Raw genomic sequence first — 11,097 nt, 5'->3', positions numbered from 1 at the left:
CCTGACTCAAGTTCAGGTGAGTGGTTTTCAACCACTGGGGTGGTGCTGGCTCACTGCTCTTAGTGAGTTCCCAGGTGTCTCAAGAACTTGTCTATACCAGAGAGATTGTTTGTGTGGTTTGCAAGGGAAAAGACTTGGACTTAAATTGAGGTATTCTTTCATTTCCACTGCTGCTTTTGGCTGTTAGGCCTTCACTTTCCCCGTATTTTTCACAACTGGTTAGCAGGTCATAGTTGTCTTTGGTCTCACTATTTCTGCTGTTCTTAGAGGGATATGAAGCATTTTATTTGCTGACTTTCCCAAAGCCATAAATATGGGATTTACCAAATCTCTGCCTTGTGTGCCCCTAGTACTTTCAAGGCTCTACCTAGAAACTGGTGGCTTAGTTGATGTCTTCTCTCTTCTTGCATTTTCTGGATTTTGCAATAGATTGAGAATTTTGTATTCCTATCCAATTCCGTATGTCTGCGCTGGTAGTCTGCTAGGGGTAGGAAGTCAGATCTGCATAGTTTTCTCACCGAGCAGACATATTAACTGTAGTATTTCAATAGCATACACTGGAGGCATTGTGTGACTGCCAACAGCATCTTTTCATAAATGCTGTCTCATTATCTAGTGACAGTAATCAATTGTCTCCTCTATTTTTATGAGAAAATAGGTTATTTCTTACTCTGATGGCTTCTTCTCCTTGCAGATGCTGTTACAAATGTTCATGAATGCAGACTCCTGCAAGACATCCCTTTCCCAGCTTAGCTAGGCCTTTGTTCTGTTGATCTTCGTGCAAAAACTATTGGCTTTTCCTTTTTCAAGAGCAAGTCTCGTACCCCGGTTACAATCCCAGGAATCCCTAATGAAGCTCTGTGGAAGCTGTATTTCAGGAATGGATTCAAGGTCAGCATGGACATAGTTATCTCTCTATCAGGTTGCACATTTCAAGGTCATCTGGGAAGCCTGGAAGAAGCTCTGTAAGCTTACAGCTGCTCAGTCTTTGAACTGAATTAATATTTCAGGTATGGGCATGTTATTAGGTTGCCTTACATGTTTAGTCAGGTCAAGTGTTTCAGAGATACTAAGGCACTCAGTTTCATTTTGATTTTAGTTTACCCTTAGGTCTATCTTCATGACCTCTTAGTTGAGAGCTGAGGTTTTGGTCATGACCTCTCGCAGCTTCGGTCCTGTTGCTCCCGTGTCTGTACAGCATCACCACCATGACTGTGCACCTTGCCAGCACTGCTAGCATATGCAGTGCTGTTTGGGATCAACGGTGCTGAGCTGACCCTCACCAACAATCACCCAATGTGGTTTTTGTGCCTGCTGCCCACTGGGACTCGGGACACAGTGAGGGAGCTGCTTTCCTAAGCTCCCAACGCTTGTCATGATAAGCCCTTGGCACCAAGACGTGAGGTCCTGCTTCTGCATCGGTAGCATCTGGATAATTCTGCACTACTTAGGTGGTACTTTCAGTTGCTTGGATCTATGCAAGAATGAACCTTGGCTGTCTTTATTATTATTATTATTATTATTATTATTATTATTATTATTATCCTGTGATGCAGGTGCTATATAAATGGACTCATTTGAGTTCTTTCCTGGTATACCTTTTCTGGCAGATATCCCGATCCTTCAAAAGCATATCGATAATCTCTTTAGCAGCTTTGCTGCAAGGAAGCTACAGCAAACTGTCTGCTCTGAGCAGGCTATTCATTTTGCTGGTATCTATTTATGAACCATTTGTCCTAGGTATAGTGTAAGCAGGTTCAGGAGTTCATGCTTTAATTGGAAGGAGTATCTTTTTATCTGTCCCATCTGAAGCTTCAACCTGTGTGATTTTACTCTTGGAATTCATCTAATAATTTTCTTTGTCCTGGTGCTATTTGCAGCCATACTGTCAAGGATGTGTAATGTGGCTTTTCTTCGTTGTGACTGCTATTTTGTGTTGCACCGAACTGAGCTGGTCTTGCAAGTCGAGTCTTATTGTGTGTGTGTGTGTGTTGAGTTGGATTGACTTATTGTGTATGTGTTGTTTCTGTCTTTGTACCACACAGCTTGTCTGCCTGGGATATTCCTGCAGAGTAAGTCTTGGCGTAACCTGACTATGTATGAGCTACTCCATGCTAATGCCTCTTGAGCGTTGTCTTAGAGCACATGGAGCATGAGGTAAATTTCTATACTTTTAAGTAAAGTATGGCTCTCTTGCTGCACACTGAAAAAATCCTGTAGCAAGTTAATACAGAAAAGGTGCTCTGTACTAAGTTTATACTCTACCTTGTGATGCACCAGCTCCCTCCAGATAAGACAAACTCTGATCTTCACAAACCATGTGGGCTTTTCTTTTGTTTTCTGCTAATTTAGAGTCACAGACAGACAGAAGCTTGCTCCATGTCTCTAAGGCTCACAGTCTTCCTCAACTATGGTGCTTTCTGTACATCTTTGATAGGATTATTTTTTGTCACAGTCATTATGTATGACCGGATTTGCAGAACAGTCATCACTGCAATGTTTTTCTTCTTCTACACCCATAAGTCTGTCCTCTGCGTTTTTTTCTCCTCTGCTTTATTTTGTGTGCGCTTGCTGAAGAGCATCCTCTTTTTTCTTTTTCTTCTGGATTTAATTTTTCAGCTGCTTTAGCTCTCCAGACTGGCTCATTGAAGAGTCAGACAAGTGCAAATACCATCACATAGGAAATGGCCAGACTACATAGCTGGAGGCAAGGAATGGACTGGTCCCCTTCAATGACAGCTTGCCATTAGCTCAGCTTAGCTGCAGTGTCAGACTGCACCCACTTTGTGATCCAAAGAAAGTCAATATATAGCAGGTAACCTTTTATAAGCATCTGCATGGGGGCAGGAATTCAGTGTTGCTGTGATTGACTGATTTCTTTTTTTTTTCCCCTAGTGTTTTCAATTTCTGATCCTCTGTATCTCTAGGAACAGAGTCACATTTGGCACAGCATTCAAGCATAGAAAGAGAGACTCAAGACAATACAACTTCAGTGCTGTATTATTTTTTTTTTCTCAACAATCTTGATAATTGTAACATCTTTCAAAGTGCTGCTTTCAGGAGTTCCTTTGCAATATTTGACAAGCACAGCTCATGCCTGCATTGTACCTCAGCAGTTCAGAGCAAAAAGCAGTTTAAACCAGACCTGCTCCTTGGTTATGGCCTTGTGACCTCATATTGCTGTAAGGGGGAGCCTGGACCTTCGCGCCTGCTGGACCGTGTGCCAGGAGAGCCCAGGGTGCCTCTGTACCCTCACTGTCCTCATCCTGGGAGGACAAAGAAGAAAAGAAAGAACAAAAAAGCCTTTTAGTTTTATTAAAACCAGTACTAGAAATCACTTTGTCTTACCAGAAGTGCAGGAGGAAGAATGCGATGTCCCTCAGGCGGGAAGACTTCCCAAAAGACGGTCCTCTTACCTCGTTGTAAATAGCTGATGCTGGAAGATGATTTCTTTCTTCATATTAATCAGGTTCAAAATAAAGTTCCTTGATGATGGATAATTTAACACACAGGAAATCTCCTGTGCAAGGTCATATACTGAGTCATAAAACCTCCAATTTTTTAGACCTCTGTAACTATCAGTGGAAAAGAAGATAATGTTTATTTTATTAGACTTGCATTTTTTTTGCAAATTTCCATTACAGGAGAAGCCTAGCAGCTGCTCTTATTCGCAATTTACCTCAACTTGAACTACTGTTTGACACTCTTTTCTTAAACACTGTGAAGATGTAGCATTCATCTGTTTCCTTGTGTTTTCCAGCAGTGATGCAAAGACTCCGTGCAAGCTGGAAGCAAGCCTCTTAACAAATCCAGAACGTGCTGTGACTGGTGGAAATTGGTGGGAAATACTACTTTAATAGCCCGCCAACAAACTAAAATGACAAGCTTTGTCAAAAGTAACGTGATATATGGACATAACTGATGATGTAGTGCCTGTTGTTTTCCTTGGGGAAGATTTCCACTGCATCCAAAGGTTGCTCAAGGAAGCAGTGTCAAGAATTGCTCTCCAGTACCCTTGAAATTTTCTCAAATTTGTGGGACACTGGAGTTGTCATGCTGAAAACTCAAGACCCCTGGGTAAAACCTGAAGAGCTGGCAATGGTAGGTGTGAAGGGAATGTGGACTCAAATTCAGTCCAGGGCCTATACCTCACATGCAGTATAAATGTACTTACAGGAAAATACCGCCCCCCCCCCTCCCATCTAGCCTCTCAGCTCTGCCCTTCGTGTAGGGCAGTCTCTTTAAAAGTGCTGCTGCTTGCAACACTTCTGCAGTGATGCAATGGTAAAGCACAGAAAATCTGAATGAAAAATGCTGATACTGAGAGCTGCACCAAGCATATCTTAATTATAAAGACCCAGTCTTTCATGGATGCTTTGATGCTATGATTTAAAGAAATCCACCTCTAACACCCTAGCTGTTTCTTGTTGCAACAGCTGAGTTTGCTCAAATCTCTGTTTTGCAAAAACTGAGAGTTATCATTTCCTCGCGGCAATTCTGTCTTCCTTTCCCTGTAGTGTTCAGTGGTTGAACCTCCTGGTGCCTGAAAGGCTTTGGTTTAACTTCAGCCGTTGATCACAGCGCAGGGTAACTGGGTGAAAAGTAATGGCCCGTAAATACAGGTCATGCATGATGCCTTAACGGTCCCTTTTTAGCTTTGAACTCTGCAAACTCTGGAAGCATGAGGACTTGGTCCTCACCCGCTCCTGGGCTCAGCTCTGCAAAGCTTCAGAAAGGGAAATTAAAAAAAAAAAAAGATATATATAAAGAGCTTATTCCATTGAAAACTGAGCGCGGCACCTGTGGAGAGGGAGGGAGGTGGGGAAGCCAGGCCGAGCCCCGAGTGACAGCGCAGCTCCCCGCTCCCTTGCATGCGGCGGCAGCAGGGGCCGGGGGTGCTGCGCGCTGCTGCGCCGCGCCGCCAGGTGGCGCCGCAGTGCGCCCCCTTCCCACGCGCCGCCGGCGGGAGAAGCGTGAAGGGGTGAGGCGGGGCATGCGCAGTGCGCGCGCCTCGCCCGGCCCGTGCGGCGCGCGCGCTGGGGCCGTTTGCCTCCGCCTCCTGCCTGCGCTCCCACCTCTCCCCTCCCCTCCCGTCCCCCTCCCGGCGGCGGCGGCGGCGGCTGCGGCTGCGCCGCCACCACCACCACCACCAGCAGCACCACAGCGAGCGAGCGGGCGGCGGCGGCGGAGGAGGAGGAGGCGGAGGAGGAGGAGGCGGCGGAAGGGCAGAGCGAGGCGGGTCCGGCGGCCCCGCGGGTACCCCCAGCGGCGAGGCGAGGCGAGGCGAGGCGGGCGCGGGGGAAGATGGCGACGCTGGGAGGCGAGTCGCAGCCCTTCCCCGCCGCTGCCCTGGCGGTGGCGGCGGCGGGCGGCGGCGGGTCCCTGGGTTCGGCGGCGCCGCTGAACCGCGGTCTGGAGCGGGCGCTGGAGGAGGCGGCGCACTCCGGGGGGCTCAACCTGAGCGGCAGGAAGCTGAAGGAGTTCCCGCGCAGCGCCGCCGCCCTCAGCCACGACCTCTCCGACGCGGTGCGGGCAGGTGAGGCCAGGCCCGGCGCGCGGGGGCGGCTGCCGGTGCCCGCCCCGGGGGCAGGGGGAGGCGGCCGCGCCGGGGGCCTCCGCCGCCCCCTCGGCGGGGAGCTGCCCGCAGCATCCCTGCGGGGAGGTGTGGGCTGTCCCGTGGCCAGTCCCCACGCGGAAAGTAAGCTCTGCCTGCACCTCGTCCTTTTATTTCTGTTTTTATTTTTTTCCTCCCATTTTTCTTGGTGTGTGAGGTAGGTGTTCGCTCCCATATGGCTGAAAAGCTGCAGTCCCCCCCTTTGTACGGCCGCTTTTGCTTATAGTGGGTGGTGAGGCAGTGTTGCCCCCCCCCCCGTGGCACTTAGGGGGAGCGGGGGTGGTAGCTGCGCGCACCTGCCTTGGCCCCCCATCCGGGGGGAGGCTGCCTCTCCTCTGTGCCACCCCACTGCCCGCTGAGGTTGTCCTGGGAAGCAGCTGCCCTCCCCGCTGTGGATGTGCTGGGCGAGGAACGCCCGTGCGTGTCCGGTTAGATACCTGCTGCCCCTTCCTTCCCACTGCGTGTAGGCAGAAACACCTGCCACTGAAGGGGGTCCCAGTTCACATGTAGCTGTACTAAAATCCACATGTAACCACATCAAGGGAGTCATATGCTGCTGCATGTGTCGCCTGTGTGCACCCTACAGATGGAACATGTCTATAGGAACACTTTTGCTCTGCAGCTACCCTGGGGAGTATGCTCACTTTCACAGATGCCACTTGCCTCTGCGAAGGTTCATATCCCACTCTTACATCCTTACAGTAATGTAGCCATATTTCCATCTCTGTATGTAATGCTGTCTTTCAAGCCAAATGTGGGGAGGAATCACTATCTTCACATGCAGTGTGCATGTTCTACAGCGGGGGACACCATAATTACATAAATCTGCAGAGGAGACAGACCTACCAACACAGCACATAGCAGGGGTAAGGGGAAGCGTATCTAGTCTGCATTTACCTTGCCCTCACACCCTCCTTCCAACAGGAAAAGAAGTCACAGTTGTTTCTCACCTAAGGGACCAATCCTTCACAAAGGGTCTTATCTGTTCTTCCTACCCTTATATGTGCAGGAGGTAGGAACCTCATCCATTCTTTATATTTTCTCTCTAGGTAGAATAGTACAAACCCTCACTAGAAAAGTATATTAGCATATTCGTAAGCTCTTTAGTGTACTGCCTCCACATGCCCTGTTGTGTCCCCATTTGCCTACTGAAGATAGCTGTGCTGTAGCAGAGAAGGAGCAGACAAGTATCCACTTGTTATTCTTCTTGTCCCACAAAACAGCAGGTGCTATACCTGCATGCAAACATGTGATAACACATACCTAAACTCTCACCCACTCCTGCGTATGAGGGTATGTATGCCTTCCTGTATACAGAGACAAACCCACTTACAGAATCACAGAATCACAGAATCACTGAGGTTGGAAGGGACCTCTGGAGATCATCTAGTCCAACCCCCCTGCTCAAGCAGGGTCACCTAGAGCATATTGCACAGGATTGCGTCCAGGCGGGTTTTGAATATCTCCAGAGAAGGAGACTCCACAACCTCTCTGGGCAACCTGTTCCAGTGCTCTGTCACCCTCACAGTGAAAAAGTTTTTCCTCATGTTAAGATGGAAGTGTCTGTGTTTCAGTTTGTGCCCATTGCCTCGCGTCCTGTTTTTTTTTTACTGCATACTTGTATCTATCCCTACCTATAGGGAACAGAATGATGTCTCTGATGTGCAGTAGATTTCATATTTAACCATTCTTTAGCTCTGTCACTCATTTGCTCTTTCTCAATGTATTTCAGTGTTCTGTCTGAACACCCATTTCATATCAATAAAAGAGGAAATATGAAGGAAACTGGATGAAGGAAACCACATGAATTGCCATGCTAACCAGTAACTCAGTAACAGATTTGACAGTGAAAGGGATAAGACATGATAGTGGAACAGTGTGCAGTTAGAAGAATGACTTTCATCTTGTCTCTCCAAACAAGAGGTTTCCTCCCTTTTGTTTTTTAAAACTGTAGTTTAATGAAGACATCCTGTGATACCAGATAGGCATTGTAGAAATTCACAAAGTTAGCTTGTTTGGTCTAAGCTAATACTGATTGAAGTTGTTGGTAAACAAATTTATGTACTGCAAAACAATTTTTTGATTGATAATGAACACATATTGGTATCAGTTCATTGTGTAAGCATGTGTTGTATAAGCATGAGCTGAGTGTTGTATGTGCATAGCTATGTTGTATGTGTTGTAGGTAGTACATGCTTATTACAGCCTTACTTGTTCTAATAAGTCTTCTATTTTGAGGAGAGCTCAGGAAAAAAGCTGGCTTCGCCTTCAAGCATTAATGTGCTCTTGTCAGAGTTTACGTAGAAGACGTTCAATAGGAAATTAAATGAAGAATGGGATTTTTGTTCTATTTTTGCTTGATATAAAAGGCAGTGTAGAGCAGCCCATGTCTCAATTTTGTCGCAACAGCAGTCCTTTACTCTTTGCCCCCTTTTAGGAGAACTATGTTTGTTAATCTACAGTTACTTTATGTTTTCATTTGTAACAGCTTGTTGTAACCAGTTAATGTGAATTGTTTGCCTTGTGAGTTAAGTTATATGTTGATATATTTCCTTTTCACTTGTTACATTACATAAGTAGAATATATAAACAGAAGATACACTTGGCTTAAGCTCAGATTTCTGAAACTTGGGACAAACTCTTGACGGGAATTCTCTCTCTCGCTCCCTTTCCATAAATGTACATAGTATAAAAACAGTGCTTTTTTTGCACTACTTGGAGTATGTTCTCGCAATGGGTGGCTCTTACTTTCAGATTTGATGTACTGATATGTCTCTGAAGCCCTGAAACTTTGAAGTTTGGGGAAGGGGTAGTCATTCATTGTTAAAGCTTTTTTTGCTAAGGAAGGTTAATCTCTATGAAAAATAAAGGCAATCCATGGTTTAGAGAAGACTAGTCTGGGGGATTGAGTTCAGGGATCTGAGGAGCAGGGGGTTTCCAGAAAACTGAAACCATGTCTGCATTTTGACAGTGTTTTAGTATTAGATTCTGACAGTGTTCTTGGACTGAGAAAATGATGATTACAGATACTCTTGAATAAAATACTATCAAGGCTGTTTTCTGGAAAAATTCTGAGTGCTTTAAATGTTTCTGAGGAAGATAGTAGGGTTAAACTTGAAATCCTCTGTTCATACATTTGTTTTTTCTGAAGTTAGAAGTCAGATTTTTATATATCAATAGATGCATTTACTAAACGGACAGAGCTAATAGCTGAGACTGAATCACTTGATTTCTCTAGTTTCTATTGCAGTTATTCCCTAGTAACTGTAGAGTTTTAACTGTACTTGTTCACTTCCTATGTATGCAGTTTTTTGGTATGCTTTTTTTCTTCTGGGACCTTTGTTTGCATTGAGTACATCTTGCTTATAGAGATCCATCCTATAATTCTAGGTACAACTTTCCAACGCTTCGAACACTCCTTCCTCATTGCCTTTTGAAAGGTTTGCTCAAAAGCTGAGTGACCTGGTAAGCTGAACTTTCAGGCAGTATGTTGCATACAGAAGAGAGTTTGCATGGTGTGCAGTGCTGTTAGAAGAAAATAAAACCTTTATGTAAAGTATCTTGAGTTTAGTCAGATGTTTTAAACCACATCAGTGTGGATGCATTGCAAAAGCCATTTCAAAAATAATAAATGCTATTTTTATCAGTTTTATTACAGGCTGGGTTATGCAGAAGACAGTGGCACAGTAATCATATAGTTCTTAAGTAATTGTATGCAATTATATTCCTCAAAACCAGTGGGAATGCTAGAAGCATATTAATTTATAAAAGAGGAAGAAAAAGCCCCAAAGCTGTTACTTAAATGCGTAACCATGGCTGCCTGTATCACTTCAACATCTTTCTGTAGTCTTTGGCTGTATTTCTGAAGGCAGATTCTGGGCACTGTCTCTGGTGCATGTCTATTTTATTCATTTCAGTTGTGTAGGGAAGGCACAAGAGGAAGGATTACTTGCTGCTTCTTTTTGTTTTTAGATGTAAGAGAAGTAAATATTTTTCAATTAGGTGTTTGTTAGACTGTTTGAAAAGTAATACGAATTGAATTATTTGAACATTAGTTTGGCTAGTATGAATTTCTGGAAGGTGTGTGTATTTTTCTTTTTTTTTTTTCAATCCTTGAGAGAGCTCGCTATACTAAAGAAATCCTACATGCTTTTTTTTTTTTTAAAAAAATGTTTCTCTCTGGACTGTGCTCTCCAGACAGTTCTGTGTTGAAGAAACCTGTAGCCTGGCAGCATCTTTGAAATGGTTGTTACAACTATATGACTGTGGATTTGTTTTCAAGATGGTCCAAAAATCACTGTTTCATCTAAACAAACATCTCTGCACCTGTAAAATTTTAAATTTAGTTTTTGGGGTACTTTCATCTGAGTTTTGACATCTAAGTGCTTCCTACAGGATCATGTAATGGGAGAAAAAAAGTGAACAAGTTCAAAGTTATGTTCCTTTGGAGTTTAGTCCAGGAATGCATTTGTTTGTACCCAGTAGTTTGAGTGTTTTCTGCTTGCCTCTCTGAAAAATATATTTCTGTTTTGGTGATTGATATTGGTTCAGCTGAAATATGTTATTTCTAGTCTACTTTGCTAATAAAAACTTATTTCCCTACAAGATCGAGTATCCCTAAGTTTTATTTTTTATAAACAAATATGTATATTAGATTACCATAATTGAATCTCACTAATTTTCTCCAGGTCCTTTATTAACTTAGCCCTTCCTCCACTTCTGGGAATTCTCCTAATTATAACAGTAGATGTTCAGTTGGTTCAGCTTAAGAATGCAGTTCACACTGGGGAGAGCGACACAGATACAGACTAGTTCTTATGTTCTACTGCATGCATATTTGAACCAAAAAAGAACGATCAAACCCATTCTTCTTTAAGGATTTGGTTATTATTACTATGAAAAATTAGAGAGATTTCATGTGCCTCTTTCCTTTTAAGATTTCTCTCTGATAATTAGTCTTGAATATGTTAAATTCATCAGCTTGAATTTATGATGTGGTTACATAGCAATTTTTTGGATGAGCCTTCTTGAGAAGCTTTCATTTTGCTCATTTTATCCAAACTTCATATCAATAAAAATAGCATTTAATTATAAAGCTGAAGAAAAAAATCATGTTCTGTTTTCTGCTTCATGTTCGACAGTCAGACCCTTTGTACAACCTTCCTCTGTTTATTGAAGATTTCTAACATTACTTATTCTGTCTCGTACAAAAAATACTATACTAAGTATATTAGGAGGGGGGAGAGGAGGAAATGAATATTATCCTACAGCCAAAACTTATGGATGTAATTATTTTTGAGGGCGTTATATAATATTTCATTATATCAAGCATAAAAAATGAATAGAATTTCAACATTGTGCGCCCACCAGTATAAATACAAATTTCAGACTGTAACTTAATAGTGTGATCTGTCTGAACAGCTCTTTATTACCATATTCTAGTTTTGTTTTTTGTTTTTTGTTTTTTTGACAAGCAATGCTTC

At 43.6% G+C, this 11,097-nt stretch overlaps 1 protein-coding gene across 2 annotated transcripts in view; it reads left to right on the top strand.

Annotated features, from left to right (window-relative positions):
* Nucleotides 1–5,303: 5,303 nt before the first annotated feature.
* The window catches only part of LRCH1 (leucine rich repeats and calponin homology domain containing 1), a 143,136-nt gene continuing 137,342 nt past the window's right edge, over nt 5,304–11,097 (top strand). For both annotated transcript variants that reach the window (XM_067292212.1, XM_067292204.1), the window contains exon 1: nt 5,304–5,536. In XM_067292212.1, coding sequence (XP_067148313.1) covers nt 5,305–5,536 — 232 coding nt within the window. In that variant the 5' untranslated portion in view covers nt 5,304. The remainder of the gene's footprint in view (nt 5,537–11,097) is intronic.

The sequence above is a fragment of the Apteryx mantelli genome, chromosome 1, assembly GCF_036417845.1.
Source record: "Apteryx mantelli isolate bAptMan1 chromosome 1, bAptMan1.hap1, whole genome shotgun sequence".
Lineage (NCBI taxonomy): Eukaryota > Metazoa > Chordata > Aves > Apterygiformes > Apterygidae > Apteryx > Apteryx mantelli.
The sequence above is the reverse complement of the archived record's forward strand: the minus strand, read 5'-3'. Positions and strand labels throughout refer to the sequence as shown.